Source organism: Misgurnus anguillicaudatus, chromosome 22 (assembly GCF_027580225.2).
Source record: "Misgurnus anguillicaudatus chromosome 22, ASM2758022v2, whole genome shotgun sequence".
Lineage (NCBI taxonomy): Eukaryota > Metazoa > Chordata > Actinopteri > Cypriniformes > Cobitidae > Misgurnus > Misgurnus anguillicaudatus.
The window spans coordinates 49091134-49109402 of record NC_073358.2 but is presented as its reverse complement, the minus strand read 5'-3'; the positions used below and the strand labels follow the sequence as shown (position 1 = coordinate 49109402).

At 36.4% G+C, this 18269-nt stretch overlaps 1 protein-coding gene across 3 annotated transcripts in view; it reads left to right on the top strand.

Moving 5' to 3' along the window:
* Positions 1-12924, top strand: part of LOC129439643 (T-cell acute lymphocytic leukemia protein 2 homolog) — a 34770-nt gene extending 21846 nt beyond the window's left edge. The window contains exons 1-2 of one of the 3 annotated variants that reach the window (XM_055198383.2): positions 10544-11076; positions 11577-12924. In XM_055198383.2, the coding sequence (XP_055054358.1) occupies positions 11595-11924 (330 nt within the window). In that variant the 5' untranslated portion in view covers positions 10544-11076; positions 11577-11594 and the 3' untranslated portion in view covers positions 11925-12924. Of the gene's footprint in view, positions 1-10543; positions 11077-11576 lie in introns of those variants that run through there. The other 2 variants (XM_055198384.2, XM_073860548.1) reach the window with 2 other exon arrangements.
* Positions 12925-18269: the final 5345 nt, after the last annotated feature.

Genomic DNA, 18269 nt, shown 5'->3' with positions numbered 1-18269 from the left:
CTTAGGGCAAAACTAGCACAGCTGGGTGATGATATTGCACCAAACAAGTGAACAGTCATTCTGTATTCAGTGAGATGTTGTGTCAGTTCACCATTTGGCCACCAGAGGAAACGAAGAAAATCTGCATCCTGTTTTGCCACTTTGACTTGGTGATACATTGCCTGTATATCCGCCATCACTGCTATAGGTTCTTGACGAAACCTTATGAGAACTCCAAGCAAAGAATTTGTCAAGTCAGGTCCCTGGAGTAGTTGATTGTTGAGGGAAATCCCTTTGAAACTTGCACCGCAGTCAAACACCACTCTCAGGGTTCCTTTTTTAGGATGATGCACGCCATGGTGCGGGATGTACCAGACCTTTCCTTCTTTTCCTTTCAATTGGTGTTCTGGCACTCTCTCTGCATAGCTCTTGTCTATGACATCACCAAGGAACTGGACATATTCCTCCTTAAATGTTGCATTTTTCTCAAGTTTTCTTTTTAGGCAGAGAGCTCTTTGCTCAACAACATGGCGGTTATTGGGCATAACAACATTATCCTCTCTAAAAGGTAATCTCAAGCAGTAATGTCCACTGTTGAGTTCAGCTGAACTGTTCATGATTGCCATAAAATTGAGATCTTCTCTAGACATTTCTAGCTTGTCATCTGCCGATGTCTCATTGAAATCATGGTTGTATTGCTTCACCAGTAGTTCCTCTATATGAGCAATAGTTATTCTGTTGGCTGTAATAGTGGGACAGCTAATCTCAGTCTCATTGCCTCCTCTTACTGGTCCATTGATAACCCAGCCGAGTATCGTTTTGACAGCATAAGGTCCTTCGTTGGTGCTGTGTAACACTTGCCATGGTTCCATTGCCTTTGGAACATTGGTCCCAATTAACAGCTCTACATCAGCATCAATTACAGGAATTTCCACAGAGCTTAAGTATGGCCATGCACTTAACTCTTCCTTTCGTGGGATGTTGTCACGAGTCACAGGCATCTTACACTGGGTGTAAACTTCTGGCAATTCAAAGTAGGTGTTACCATTGAGTGCAGCTATCTCCAATCCTGAGATAACATGACTGTCAACAAACTTTTCTTGATTCATAGTCCTTAACAAAATTTTGGCACTCCTTCCTCTGACTTTTAGCTCCCTCATGAGTCGTTCAGAGCAGAAAGTGGCTGTGCTGCCAGGATCTAAAAATGCATATGTGGTTAACACTTGGTTACCTTTCTTAGCCTTAATTTGAACAGGCACAATTGCCAATACACTGTCCTGTGCTCCGGCCCCTATATGGCCACATGTCTTGGGAGAAACCTTATGACTGTTTCCTGATATTTCCTGCTGTGTGTCCTCTGAATTGGTTTTCTTCTCCTTTGAATGGATGTGAAGGATGGTAGGGTGTTTCAGATTACACAATTTACAAGACAGACGCTTATGACAGTCCCTGCTCATGTGTCCAACAGATAAACACCCAAAACAAACACCTTTCTCCTTCAAGAAATTAATTTTTTCATTGTGTAACTTCTTCTCCATTTTGGGACACAACTCCAATTTGTGACCCTCTTCACACAGCAGACAAATTACCTTATTTGGTTTATCAGGTAAGTTTCTCTCATTTTGCTTTTGAGTCACAGGTTGAGAATTGACAGCTGTCACAGAAGTAGCAAAACTGCTTCCTTTTCCTTTAAAGCATACTCGTGAGACTTTGTTTCTCTCCTTACACTTAGTCGTTGAAGTAAATGTATCCTGGATGTTTCCAAAGAGTGGACTGGAAGCAATAGACACTTGCCTTTCAATTAAGTTGACAATATCACTGAAACGTGCTTGACGACTATGCTTCTCCTGCAGCTCATAAGCAGTGCTTCTCCACTTTTCCCTCAACTTATATGGTAATTTCAAGACAATAGCACGCATGGTGGATGGCATATTCATCTCTGACATATAGCTGATGTCCTCCATAGCGTTACAACAGACACGTAAAAACAAAGCAAAGGCTTGCAAAGCTTCAATGTCTTCAGATTTTACTGATGGCCATCCAAGAGCTTTTTCCATGTATGCAGTGGCTATTTTTTGTTCATTTCCAAAACGTTCTTGTAAGAGGGCCTTTGCTCTTTGATATCCTCTGTCTGGTGGCATGTGCTGACAGCTCTTAACCAGCTCCCTAGGTTGTCCTTTAGTATACTGCTCCAAAAAGTATAAACAGTCTATGCTGCTACCAGCAGCCTTTCCCTCCACTCCATGCTCAAATGCTCTAATAAAGGTGCTGTACTCAAGCGGATCTCATTCAAAGCATGGTATATCCCTTGGAGGTAATGATAATGAAGAATGTTGTTGCACTAATAAAGCTGTTATGTCGTTTTGTTGTTTCATAATGGAAAGAAGATTGCCCTGGTCCGCATTAGTTTGCATCAGGTCAACATGTTGAATGGGTTCCTTTGTATGACGTGTTGCATGATATGTTTCCTGACATATTTGAGGTATGCTTGGTTGGGGATTCAGAGCATGAGCTTTTGGTACAACATACTGTGAAAATGTTTCCTTGCGTCGTGCTCCCATTGATATGGCAGTTTTGTCACCTCCTATTGATGGAAGATTGAACTGAGGATTAGAATACTAGGCTGAGCCTCCGTTAACGCTGCTGCATTGCTGCCTCCTGTTGGTTCAAGATTAAACTGAGGATTGGAATACGTAGGTTGAACCTCTGTTTGCACTGCCGCATTGCTGCCTCCTGTTGGTGGATGATTGAATTGAGGCTTTGAACTTTGCGGAACAAATTCCGTGGCAGAGAGTCTGAGAGAAGATTTACGTTTAGAACTTTGCAAATATGAATTCATTCCATCTGAATGAGCTTGTGAGCTCTCCACATCAGATCCTCTGTAAACATTAACCATTGCAGTTTGTACAGCAATTTGACCTTGCAATTCCAGCAATTCCTTTTTCCGTCTGATTTGCTCCTCCTGAGCGTCCAGCTCATGTTTTTCTTTAAGGGCAGCTGCCTTAGCAATAAGAGCAGCTTTTTCCGCCTCTGCTTTTAGGCATGCAGAGGAAATTGAAGACCTTGAAGACCTATTGCTGTAACGGCCAGTTGATGAGCCTGATTTACCACCAACATTAGAAACGCTGTCCCCTGGACTAATGTCATCAGTGACCACCGTGCTGGCTAGTGCAGCTTCATTTAATACAGCATCATCATCATTGTCCCCTTTTTCAAACAACCACTTTTCCACATTTTGTATAATTGCTTTATTGTTGTGCATTTGATTTTCAACCCATTCATTTTGCTTTGACATTTCATCATCAGGCAATTTTTGTTTCAATGCTTCGTGAAACTGTTCAATTTCCACACAAAGTTTCAAACACATTTCATACTTTGTTTGTACCTCAGACACATTTCCCTTTAAAAGCATCAGTTGCTTAACATCCTTTGTTAATTTGTATAATTTCTTTAACCTGGAATTCCTATCCTTTTGATTTGATATGATTTGTAATTGCAATGCTTTGACCGTCAATTTGACCGATCTTTTACCACTTTCATTTTCCGTTTCATTTTGATTGACAGCTGCAGACACATCACTCATTTTGATATAGCAGAACTGCTGAAGGCTTTATTAAGAATTGTAGCAGGACGTACCTGTGTCCTTTTTGTGAGAAGGCCAATCTCTTCAACACAACTTGTAACAATCCTTATTTTGTCCTACCGTGATTCCTCCGCGAAGCTCTTTCCAAGCGTGTGTCTGCAGTGAGTGGATTCGGCTGGGACTCAATCAATGAAGCGCGGCGCTGTCCTTCGCGTGGCAAATCCAATCTTTCCTTGCTTTGAAGCTGAGTTTTTCAACACAATGTAGTGGCAATCTGTCCACAAAAAAATGCCACTACAGGTATTTTGAAGCCCTTTCCAACTCTTGCTGTTGCAAATGAATGAGGTCCTCCATCGTTGTATAATTTACTCTTCTTTATTATGTAAATTTAAAAAACATATACAAACGACTGACTTAACGTTTAAAGACAAACAGACTAAAAAACCATCACCATCGCACAGCTGAGGTTGAAAAACTGTGTGGCTTCCTCAGCTAAATTCCTACTCTGGCTTCCCAGTGATTCCCTTACTAACCTGGCTGATTAGCACATCCACACAGGTGCGCAGGTGACGTAACGGACAAATCATTCACGCAAACCTCACGCCCACCCACACACACACTATACATGCACACACATTTACATTGGCCACAACACATATATATATACATATATATATACATATACATATATACATACATATATTTATATATATATATATTGGTTCCAAAACGCAGTAAAAACCTGTTTTCTATACCAAGAAAGTGACGAGATGAAAACCACTATTTTCTGTTAAAACCTTTCACATAGCATCTTTAGGTTATAAAAACATAAAAAAATCAAATCCATAACTTGATTTTCAAAGATTTATTATAAAAACTGATTATTTTTTCCACAAAATGCAATAAATTCATGACAAGTTTTTTTTTCAAAATGCTATAAATCTATTCAATCAATGCATTTATCTTTGCCATTTTATATTAATTTAGTTGAACAGTTGTACACACTGATAAAAAAACATTAATGGCATTAATCAAAACACTACATTGTCATATCAGGAACACTGTCATTGCTGTGGTTATACTTGACGTCGTTGCTTAACGTTTTTCACAGCGATCAGCTGTAAAATGTTTTGGTCTTGCTCGATTTTCGTTGACTTTGAGTAAAATAATGGAAAGTTTTTCATAAGATCCTCTGGGGTCAATGTGTTAGCATGACAGAAACTTGATGCTGTCGGGAGAACAAGCAGTCGTCTCCTGAGTGCCTCTTGTGTAAATTATTGGATGTTGATGGCTTACATTTCCTCCTGTCACAGAAAACCATCACAGGTTTATCAATGCCATGCAAGTTTTATTTTGTTTTTGTTTGTTTGTTGATCACAAAGTACAAAGTAGATGAGGAAAACTAGGACTCTGTGTACTCAACGCGCCGCCATTGTTTGTTTACAATGCGTGAAATGGTGCGCTGAGATTTGTGGAGCAGATTTATTGCATTCTGTAGAAAAGGAGGAGTGGCGTTAATTGTGTTTTGGGAAAAAAGGGAGAAAATATGATAGAATAACACAGCGGATATTGGATTTTGCGTAAAATTAAGAATTTACTTTTTAATACTGACCTGATATAATACTGATTTTGGCAGTAACTCATTTAAAAAAAAAAAGGTGTTTATTACGTTTTGGAACCAAACTCTTTATAAAATATCATTTGATGTGTCTGTCCAATGAAAAGAGTGGCTGCAGTGGTTGTGACCTTTTGTTTGGGGGTGGAGCAGTGCTTTTTGGAAGCAAAGCTACATGGGATACAGTGCAACCAATTGGCAGGATAAATATCACTTTTAACATGTTTAAATTGAAATAATTGAAAGACTTTTTGTTTTCATAAAAAAAAGTTTTTTGCCACAGGGCAACGTTGTGCTATAAGGGTACTAAAACACCAAGGTTTTCTATCTTATAAGTTACATAAGGTAACAAGCAAAATATGCATTAGAAAGTTTAACTCCAACAAACATCAATCACAAATGATTGCAGTTAATCACAAACATATGACTAATTAGTTTTATGGGCAACAATGTGCAGTTAGACCACTTTTGTTCAGGCAATATCATGCCAAAATGATGCATAACACACACATTTGTAAATGTGAAACACATTTACACATGCAGTGTAAATTAGTGCATGTTTGGCTCGAATCATTTATGATTGATGTTTGTTTATTTTCTAATGCATATATTGCTTATTTCCTTATGTAATTTATCATATAAAAACCTTGGTGTTTTTGTACCATTATAGCATAAATAGTCATGCCATAGAGGGTTAAAATAACCACCACAGCAATATTTTATCAATGTTTGTGGTAACTGTGGTATAAGCCCCGACAGTGTGACCAGGACCCGACATGAAGCTGACGTTCATGACGGTCACGAACACACTATTTGGTTTAATCATTTGTAAATATAATGTCAAATATGTTAATAAAAGTTAAAATTTTTGTCAAAATGTCCGCGTTACCGTATGTTAGTTTTGAGCGGTTGTTATATGGAAATAATAAACCTTCAAATGTTGCAACTGGCCAATCAGAATCAAGCATTCCAACGAGCCGTGTAATAATGTGCATTAACAATATTAACAGAAACTTTTGATTTTAAAAATGCTAAAATGAACATGAACTAACATTAATAAATACTGTAGTTTATTGTTAGTTCATGTTAGCTAATACATTAAGGGCTCTATCATACAACCGGCGCAATGCAGCGCAAGTGTCTTTTGCTAGTTTCAATCCTGCGCAATTATCATTTTCACGTTTAGCGCCACGTTGTTTAAATAGCAAATGCATTTGCGCCCACTTTTGCGCCCATGGGTGTTCTGGTCTGAAAACGAGGTGTGTTCAGGTGTGCGCATTGTTGGCGCGTCGCTATTTTGAGGCAACTAAAATAGACTACGCCATTATCTTGCATATTTTCAAATTATTTTACAAGATTACAATGATTATGTAGGATATCAATACATTTACATCAATTAAAAGCCTGCTATTTGAACTTCTATGACTGAAAGAAAACATCTTTTAAAGGTTTTAAACTAAAAAATAAAAATTTCTATAAAAATGAAAACAACACGTTTCTTAAACTGGTGGTCTTCTTCCTCCGCTTAGTTTTTCAGTTTACAAAGTCTGTCATCTAAATAGGGATTAATCATAGCGCCAGCGCAACTGGCTTTTAAAGGGGCTGAGAGATAAGACTCTCATTGGTTTATTAAACGTTAAGCCCAAAACACAGCCGTTACTCATTAGAAAAATATGACCAACCCTTTTCGGCCGTGCGCTCGGCGCACAATCCATTTTTCCCGTCGTTAAATTAGCAAAAGTGGAATCGGACATGCACGTTCGGAACGCTCGCCGTGGGCTTTAGACAGTGCGCTTAGATCGTTAAAATAGGGCCCTAACTGTTAATGTTAACATATACAACCTTACTGTAAAGTGTTACCAATTTTATTAGTTACCTACAGTATTATATTAAAAATAAGAATTCGTTCGATTTAATTTTTGCACTTCTCTGGCTTTATCTGATGACTTTTAAAGAGTGAGTGTAACAGTATTATATACAAAAGCAGGTGTTAAGAAAACCTCTGACCTCTGCTCATGTTGTATATAACACTGTACTGACAAACAAAAAATGTTGTACTTTTTCACATGTTAATACTGCTACAGAGCTTATTTAAACAAGACCCCACTGTTACTGTATATGCCTGCATGCCACAGACCAATAAATCATCTCTCACTGAATTAATTGGTGTTTAAAAATCATTTTCCGAAGTACTGAGTCGAATGTTTAGGGGTGCTGTGGTATCTATCTCCAACACATTTCCAGCTTCTCATTATTTTTTTAAATGAGCGTGATATAAAGACGGTCATTCAATTACAGCACCGCATCATCTTATCACTGACATTCAGAACAGAGAGAAAAGCCACCGAGAGTAATGGGGGATGGATGGGGTCTTATCTCAGCGCTCCAGCAGTCTGACTGCAGCCCCTCGCAGGAATGACATCCCATAGGGCATCTCCCTCTCTCCATCATTCTCTCTTTCTCTCTCTCTCTCTTTCTCTGCACCCCAGTGTGCATCAGCCCAAATAAGACACCAAATAGCCCCCATAAATAACCGTTAAACCCTCCCCATTCACTGCTGTTTGTCTACACAAAGCCACCTCAAACAGCAATACTGGACAGTGTTTGGACACAAGTAGACAAGGGGCGATGACGTGTGTCCGTCTAAAGCAGTAAAACACTGGGTTTTAAATAAACACACCGGTAATAGGACACTAATGGCCTCTAAACTGCCCGCTTTTTCAGACGAAACAAAAACGGTGTGAGAAAGAAGCCCGATGTTCAGATTGTACTTTGTTTGAATGCTTTTTTTATTGCAAGTATGAGGTCAAATCTCTTGCCATCTTGTTACACTGTCAACAACCATATTAAATGCTTGAATAGGAACAGTTTTTCTGAAGTTCCCATCTATATTTGCTTTAAGTAAAGTGTATTATTATGGCTCATATTTGGGGTAAAGGATTAAAAGCAGACCCTTTACATTAAGTATTAACTGATAATAGGGGTGTGCACTATTAGTTTAAGCAATAAGAGGTAAGATTAGTGACTAGTTGTACTGTAGGTTTATTGGGAAAAATGTAAACAAGACACATAGGAGAACAATGGATATCTTAGCTGTGATAATTCGGTATTGGAGTTGCATTTTCTAATTTTAGATAGTCAAATAACAGATTTGAGATCAGTTTGGAGACACATGTGACATTACTGGGGTCTTTGTCTCAAGAGAAGTAAGACAACTTCAGTCAAAGTCTCCAAGTAATGGCGTCCAGAAGAAATAATTAGGGATGCACTGATATATCAGCCGATAATCGATATTGGCAGATAAAAGCATTTTTTCCCACTTTTTTCAGACATCGGCTGATTTATGAAAACAGCAATAATTAAAGCTGATTATATCCTGGAAATTAAAAGGGGCAGACAAACTTCCCTGAAGTTTGAATGGTCTGCACTTTTAGGATTTCATAATAATTTGAAACAAGGAGTAAAAAGCAAAACTATTGGTAGATGTCATTCTAAGTGAATGGTATTGGTGGATGTCATTCTCGGTTATCGATGTCAGATGATGTCATTCTAAGTAATCAGTATCGGCAGATGTCATTGTAAGTAATTGGTATTGGTAGATGTCATTCTTAGTAATCGGTATCAGATGATGTCATTCTTAGTAATCGGTATCAGATGAAGTCATTCTTTGTGATCGGTATCGGATGATGTCATTCTAAGTAGTCTGTAACTATAGATGTCATTTTAAGTAATCGGTATCAGATGAAGTCATTTTTGTTAATCGTTATCAGATGATGTCATTCTAAGTAATCAGTATTGGTAGATGTCATTGTAAGTAATCGTATCAGAGGCTGTCATTCTGAGTAATCGGTATCAGATGAAGTCATTCTTGGTAATCGTTATCAGATGATGTCATTCTAAGTTATCAGTATCGGTAGATGTCATTCTAAGTAATCAGTATTGGTAGATGTCATTGTAAGTAATCGATATCGGTTGATGTTATTCTAAGTAATCGCTAACGTTAGATGTCATTTTACGTAATCAGTATCGGTAGATGTCATTCTAAGTGAATGGTATCGATGGATGTCATTCTAAGTAATCGGTATCAGATGAAGTCATTCTTGGTAATCGGTATCAGATGATGTCATTCTAAGTAAACGGTATCAGTAGATGTCATTGTAAGTAATCGGTATTGGTAGATGTTATTCTAAGAAATCGCTAATGTTAGATGTCATTCTACGTAATCGGTATCGGTAGATGTCATTCTAAGTGAACGGTATTAGTGGATGTCATTCTAAGTAATCGGTATCAAATGATGTTATTCGAAGTAATCAGAATCAGATAATGTCATTCTAAGTAATTGTTGTCAGATGATGTCATTCCAAGTAATCGGTATTGCGAGATGTCATCGAATATCGGTATCGGCCCAAAAACTTTGTATTGCTGCATCCCTAGAAATAATTTAAATCCTAAAGAGGTCTCATTTGTGATTTGAACTGTCCTACAGTATCCAGTGTGACGGTGAATATTTGAATGTCGACTGGTTGAGAGTTTTATTTCGCTGAAGTTTCTGGCAGCTCTAAAAGACGGCCGTGCAGGTGCAGGGTGTATATGGCATTGGGGTCTGTATGAATGGGGTCGTGAATTCAGTTCAGTCCTATATACGGATCCCTCAGAGCCGCTCTGTCCGCTGCCTGACTCCTAATCCTGACATAATCCCATTATGCAAATCCCCCACAATTCTCCGAGAGACTTTTAACGCAACACCATGCCTCTAAAAACAACACTCGACGGTTTGGAGGAGAACGGTAACAATCGCAGCAGCGAGACGCCAGCTTTTGATCTGCAGGGAGGTTGAAAGTGCGAGAAAAGAGCTCGGAGACTTCAGGGACCCTTCAGGGCCCCAAAGAATTTACTGATCCACAAGCTTGCCTCTGTCATACGCTATAGTGTCATTTATGTGAAGCCCCAGGACATACTAAACAAGATTACCATCGTTCAGACAAAAGCCATATTATTACTCTGTCACAGTGAATGTGCTGAGATTTTTTTTAGACTATGTTGCCCAATCAGTGGGAGAGCTTTCATTATGATGTCACTTTAGTATTGGATTGAGTTGCTGTCATAGGTCTGTTAGCAGGTGGACGTCCAGCATCCCGACAAAAGAAACGCACGCTGCTTTATACAACAGAAATTTATTTGTTAGAGTTTATAAGCAATACGACTCCACATTGAATAATATCTGTTTTAAACTGTATTTAACCCAGATATTTTATATGATGTGACAACAAATTTACCTAATGATATTTTTATTTAAAAAAAATAAAAAATTTAAACGAGAATGTACAGTAATATGAGAAATGTTTGCCTATATTTAAAGGTGCATCTTTATTTTTAAGAATGAGGGCACAAAAATGTTCTAGACAAACATTTCTAAACTTATAATACGTAAACCATAAACACAGATTAATTACCATAATTTGATTTCTTACAAACTGGATTTTCTTTGTATTATCTCCCCAAATCCTGTAGCTGTGAATAGAAACACGATGCATTATGTTAATCTATGTGAACGCATTAATACGAGATGTAAAATCATTCAGTATGTGTTCAACCCCCAATTCTCCCCCTGCAACGTCACACAACAGCTAAACTATAAAACACCAGAGACACCAACCAAAGCCCAACCCACCCTCATATTCTCTCTTCCTCTTTTTCGTCTGTTTTCTGTGCTCAGTGGATGTCAGAGAGTTAAAGGAGCATATTGGATATCGGCATCTAGTTCTGCCGTTACTTCACTTTGTATTTTTCAGAAACGCTTGTGTTTTCAGCATCGATCAGGACTGTTTTTTATGTAACATCTGGAAAATTTTCAGCTGGATGCCCCGACATTCGTAAATCTCAAAAGCGACATAAAGTGGTAAGATATATTTTTTACACTTGTACCCATGGTTTTTTTTTTCAAAATGTGCCAAGAAAAATATATTTTATTATTTTTAAATGCGAAGAAAATGGTTTCATTGGTTGCGCTTTATTTTGCATCCCGTACACTGTGCCTTTATGTTTATGCATTTACATTTATGCGTAAGTAACTCAATGCTCACTGCTAATGCAATGCTCGACCAGTTATGCCTACATCGTAAAATACTGGTACCTACACAGATTTAATATAGGTTAGGATTAGGTTATGGGCTGGTACCCAGTAAGACTGTAAGCACAAAGTATACAAAAAAATGAAGGTGCTTTAAAGGTTCTTCACAGCGATGCCGTAGAAGAACCAATGTTGGTGAAACAGAATGGCTATTTAGATGTTATAGGTTCCTTATGAAGGCATTCTTTGCATGTTAAATAAAATGCTAGTGTTTTTTCTTTTTTAATACATTCTAATGCTAATATGTCCATCTCCATCTCTCTCTGCAGCATCAGTACCACAGCATCATGACCAGAAAGGTGTTCACCAACACTCGCGAGCGCTGGCGCCAACACAACGTCAACACAGCCTTCGCCGAGCTGAGGAAACTCATCCCCACCCATCCACCCGAGAAGAAGCTCAGCAAGAACGAGATCCTACGCCTGGCCATGCGCTACATCAACTTTCTGGTGACTCTGCTGGAGAAGCAGGGCGGAGAACCATCGGCACAGTCGCAGGCCGCGCTCCTGTCGCTGCTGGCGGGGAACATGCAGAGCCTGCGCACCGAACGCAGCTGGACCAGTGACACCGACCCGCCTTCGCCCGGGTCCAGTTGTGACAGCTCTGAAGCGTGGTAGAGCAGGGAACACTTAAAATCAGGAGGTGTGGATTGTATGATTGTGACTTTAAATGTGGTGAACTCTCGTGGAGATGGATTTCGTTTATTCACAATAACTCACAGTTGATCTGTGAAAGCTAAGAACTGATATAAGGTTGGCATTATTTAAAAATTGCATCATTTTTTAAGTGATCCGATGAAGAACAATTTATGCATGATCATGGATGCACTTTAAGAGCATCTCCCCTTTAATTTTTATTTATATAATTTATTTATTTTCTTGTCTGAATGAACCCTTAAGAAACTAACTAAAGGCAGTACAGCCTCCACAGATCTGAAACTTGGATATGTTTGATTGTATTTATTTTTATTTAATATTTATACTGTAAATGGAGTGCGGTGTGCTTATTGTAAAACGCTCTTACTCTGCATTCCACAACGCAAAATATGTTTTGCCAAAGATTATTATTTTTTGTGCATTCATTATTCATAATGGTAGAATAGTTTTTTGTGTTAAGCAATTAATTGAAAATGTTTATATATTGTATTTATTTATAAGTGTTTTTGATATTAAAATGCTTTGAAAACCCATTCAGACCTTTTTTGCACATTTTCTGAACTATTTCTGTCATGTTTGCATGCATCAATCTCCCCCGAGCGCTCTGATTGGCTGTTTTGGTGTGGTCAGGCGCTGTTCAAGAGCTCGGTGACCATAGTGATGACCTCTGTAAGTGTCCAAACCACATGAAAGCGGGGATTGTAAACACAGCTTAACTTTTGGTCTGATGGCAGAGGTCATCTTGGAGTCAAAATCCACACTCGCCAATGACCAATGAGGCGCACAAAGAGCAAGTGTGTATGTTTAAACCTCGGTGTAAAGAAACTACTCATTTGAAATCCAATTTTGGTTAATCATTGATATCATCATTGACATTTAGAGGAGACTATATGTAAAGGTCTACAGTATATGTAGAGATGAGGTAGGAGTGTGTCTTGTTTTTTACCTACTTGTGGATGAAACTGGGTTACTTTGCATAAAAAAGGTTACAATTTATTTTAAAGTATTACTAATACAGTGTAATCATTCATTTGCATAGTATGAGGAGCTCAGATGCAAAAATCGCCACTTCTATCAAAAATGACATGATGATATTAGCCAAATGCACTTGGCATGTATTATCCACCTTATTTTTGAACACAGAAGTGACGTATTTCCTTTTTTGTGCGACACTATAATTTATTTGTGTTGTTGATGGGTCTTCGATGCGCAAATATAAAAGCAAAAAGGCATAGCAGTACCTGTATAGTGGGAAAGTCAGTCGAGTGTTTGTTTCTGAAATAGACCAAGAATTTGTTTTTAGCATTTTCAGGCGTGTGTGTAAAATGTCCCAACTGTCCCCTGGTGTAAACGCCAATTTTTAATTGACAAATACCTGCAAACACATTAAGCACTATTATAAACTTTAACAAATAAGCAGTTTATGTCGTATATATTCTGTACTGTAAAAACATTTTTGTAAAAATATAATAGGAGAATAAATAAACAAGCTAATACTGCATATTTTCATCAAACATAAAAATAGTTGTTTTTATTATTGTATTTATTGCCATTGTCTATTACAGGTTTTACTGGATGGATGTGTGAATACAAATTATGGGCGGCATGTGAGCCACATACACGTTCAGCTCTGGTGCGTGATTTTGGTCAAAACAAATTTTTTGTAGTAGTTTGTAGCAGCTTTACTGGCAACCACTAACTGCACAAATTATGTCAGTCTTTCTGGATTTAATAATAAACAAAAACGGCACACCCGTGTCACTCGCAACACGACTACCATTAGCCTTAGTGGCTCACCGGATGTTTTACACAAAAAAGCTTAGAGATGGCGGTGCCCACATTTACATCAAAAATCAGATGGATACGTTCATCAAATACTTTCGCTTCAAATCCGCTTAATCTCGGCATCTGACCATTCAAAGATACTGGTGTGTTGGTAGACTCCCTTAAGATTCTGATGTAAAATGCTCATTTACAAGAAAACGTCAGACGCACTTAGAACGTTTTTTAGGCCCTTTTAGGACATTTCCGAATTTTTCCACAATTTTTTTACAAAATATATAATTGTATCATTAAGTATACATCTCCTTTATGACAATTATCATGTTAATGCAAAAATAATAGATTGTTTACACTGAAAATATTGATACATAGTAATATTTGTTTTACTTCTCATTTTAATTAAAAATTGTGTCTGGACATGATTCATTTTATTGCCATATTGCAAACATAATATTTTAATGTACACATTTAAAAAAGAAAATATATATTATGTGGAGAAATTTAATTGGGACATTAGTTGACAATATGACATTAACGCTATATGTGATGTTGTTAGATATGTTTAAATATAAAAAATATTGAATATTAATGTTCTGATCAGTTCAGAAAAGAAACTACTGCATTTGACCTGTCATGTAAAAAAATATTGATCTAGTGTAGCTGTGTTAGGGGTCAAAAGAGAGGATCTGTGGGCAGCTGTTTAAAATCCTCACACAATCACAAAAACAAACACAGCTACTGTGTGATCCTAAAGCCAAACACAGAAAACTAAAAGGCCTCGGGTAAACATTTAAATACTTAGGATCATTCATTAATTTATTTGGGAAATGTACACCCTGTTTAGAATTTAATGGAGTTTATGTCTCCCTTTTATATAAAAAAACATCCACTCAACTGCCCAACACAATCTCATGGCAATTCCTACGTGTTTTAAAAGATGGCTAATTTGTACACTGCATAAAATGATTTTCAAGAAAAAATTCTTAGTATCTTTGTCTTGGTTTCAGTAACAATATCCAAAAATTCTTACATTAAGTTGCTTTTTCTTAATGAGCAAAATGAACCAAGAAAATAAGTCTAGTTTTTAGACCAAAAGTATCAAATTTATATATATATTTATATCAAGTGATTTTGTGCATAAAACAAGCAAAAAAAAAAAATCTAGAATTTTTCTTGAATTTAGTTTAAGAAAATTTTCCAAGATTTTTTGCTTGTTTTATGCACAAAATCAATTAAATTTGATATTTTTGGTCTAAAAACTAGACTTATTTTCCTGGGTCATTTTGCTCATGAAGAAAAAGCAACTTAAATTAAGAATTTTTAGATATTTTCACTGACAACAAGACAAAAACACTAAGAATTTTTTTCTTGAAAATAATTTTTTGCAGTGTATGAATTCATCAGACAAAATGTGTACGTTTTTGTTCATTTTGCTTTTGCCCTTTTGATTTTGGGTTAAGGGGTGGATAATCTTACATTTTGTACAATTCACTTCATTACAAATTCTTAAATGAAGATGTTTTTTTTTGATTATCAAAATAACCCAAATTGTTTTTAGACCAAAAAAAAAAAAAACACAATTTAAGTGAATTTGTGCTCAAAACAAGCAAAAAAAATCTGCCAATGGGGTATGCAAATATTTCTTGATTTTTTTTCTTGAATTGAGTGTTTAAGAAAAAAGTTATTATCAAATTATTAAAACGTATAAATTCCTGTGAAATCAGGTTGAACTGGCTTGATTCATGTTATTCCAGCATGGTCCTTAAATGCTCCAATTGACGCAATGGTTCCTAAAAATATCTTATTATATTTAAAGACATAACTTGTGTTTTTCAATATCCAGAAAACAGAATCTGTTTCCGCTCCTCTTGCTTCCAAGTGTCCACCTCTATTCCACAGTTCCTCTCCAAGCATGCATCTAATCTTCTATTGAGGGTGCTTTTCCTTATCGCCGCCTCACACTCTGCCTAAATCTGTTATCACAATAGAGCAGATCACGGGCTGCCCCCCCTTCGCACACATTCACTCCCGCGCTCCATTGCCCTCCCATGAAACTCGCTGAATGCAGAAGAGTCTCTGGTGCCAAACGATTAGTCCTGATCTCTTTATACGTCTAAACCAATTCACATGCTGCCTGTTAAATTTTTCCCACTAAGTCTGAGCCCTGCCTCCCAAAACAGGGCTGGAGGGGTCATAAATCCTTATATTTGCCCTCGACGAAAGAAAGAAAGAGTGGAAGAGGGCGAGAGGGTAGAAAGTGTTATCTGTGGGAGACAGGAGAGTCTGGTTTGAGTGCGGACAGGTGCGTCGCAGACTGAAGGGACGCCCATTGTTGTCTGGACAGCAGTCCTCTTCTCTAGAGCACTTTTTTATGGCACACCGACAATCCAATGATCTGTAATCAGATTAGGCAAATCTATACTTCAAAAAGCAAAATGCTGTAACTTACAAAGAAAGGAAGGAAGAAAAGTAGAACGTTTTGGACCTCTGGAACATTTGGCTTTTTACACGCACAAAAGCAGTTGCAGAATGAGTTGTTTAAAGCGAATAATTAAATGATTTATTCATCTTGACAAACTATAAAGTATTCTATAAAGGTATGATTATTTTTGTTAATAATAAAGACCGGTATGTATATTCTGTACCAGCATACCTGCTTATCTTGTTTCTTTACCCCATACAGTTTATTGATTTTGCTCTTATCAGTTAATAACTACACACTAAATAGTACAACAATGCTATCTGTATGGCACATAATATTCAATTTATGCATCCATAACTTTTAAATGGTGCAGTAAAAATGTCTAAAAAAAATGGGCATGGTGCTAGTCAATAGCGCTGGGTAACAGCCTTAACTTATATACATATTACTAATTTTGTAAATCCCTTACAAAATTAACCATGGTGTTACTAAAACCCCTGTATAGTTTTATAAAATACTACAGTTTTCTAAAATATATCGTTTAAAAAATGCTAAAGTTAAACCATACACTGCAAAAAATTCTTAAAATTTTTGTCTTGGTTTCAGTAAAAATATCAAAATATTCTTAAGATGCTTTTTCTTGATGAGCAAAACAACCCAAATTTAAGTGATTTTGTGCATAAAACAAGCAAAAAAATCTGTCAATGGGGTAAGCAAAAAAATCTTGAACATTTTTCTTAAACACTAAAATATCAAGAAAAATTTGCTTACCCCATTGGCAGATTTTTTTTGCTTGTTTTATCCACAAAATCACTTAAAATTTTATATTTTGGTCTAAAAACTAGACTTATTTTCTTGGGTTGTTTTGCTCTTAAAGAAAAAGCATCTTAATTTAAGAATTTTTAGATATTTTTACTGAAAACAAGACAAAAATACAAATAATTTTTTTTCTTGAAAATCATTTTTTTTACAGTGTAAATTAGCCTACAGTAACCATGGTTTTTGTAGTAAGACCATGGTTTTATAAATGGTAATTAATACACTAAAAAACATGGTCACTGTACTTTTATGCTGCGTACACACCAAACGCAAAACATAACGTTCCTCATTGTAGATTACTTTTGAATTTTTCACTTCAGTTGAAAATTTTGAGGCAAAATGGTCATCCCTACGAACATTATTTCTCAAAAACCATAGTTAAACCATGACTAATTTCCAAAGGGAAAATTAATGCAATTGCATCACTCAATTTGCGTCATTCGCATTGCCCAGAATGAGTTTGAGTCTATTCGCATCTTTGCATTGACTTCACTGCAAAAAAATGACTTTCTTACTTAGTATTGTTGTCTTGTTTTATAGTAAAAATATCTAAAAATTCTTAAATTAAGATTTATTGATGTATTTTCTTGATGAGCAAAATGACCTAGGAAAATAAGTCTAGTTTTTAAACAAAAAATATAAACTTAAAACAAGCAAAAAATCTGCCAATGGAGTAAGAAAATTTTTCTTGAAATAAGTTAACTTTTTCATAAACACTTATTTCAAGAAAATGTTTCTTATTCCATTGGCAGTTTTTTGCTTGCTTAAAGCACATATTCGTTTAAATTTTATATTTTTTGTCTAAAAAAACACTTATTTTCCTAGGTCATTTTGCTCATCAAGAAAATACATCATAATATGAGAATGCAGTGTTTATATGTATTCTACTCACGCAAATTGAATTTGCGGTTGGTGTGTACGCCCCATTATACTAAAAACATTAATTTTTGTAAGGGATAGAGAGTGTTGTTCATAATTCCCTAATATTTATCTACTTCAATATTTGGTTTTATGGGCAACAAGTGTTTTTTTATTCATTTGAATCATTATGCATTCAAAGGATGACACAGTACCCTTTCAAAAATCAACCATGGTTTTAGTAAAAATAAAAACATGGCTACTAGGTAAACCATGGTAGTCAACAGTAACCAGTTTTTGTATTAAAACATGGTTTACAAATGGTAATTAATACACCAAAAACCATGGTCTGTGCACTTTTGCTGGAATAAACCATGTTTTTTAAGGGTAATTAAAGCCTTATATAATTTGATCTAATGTGCCTA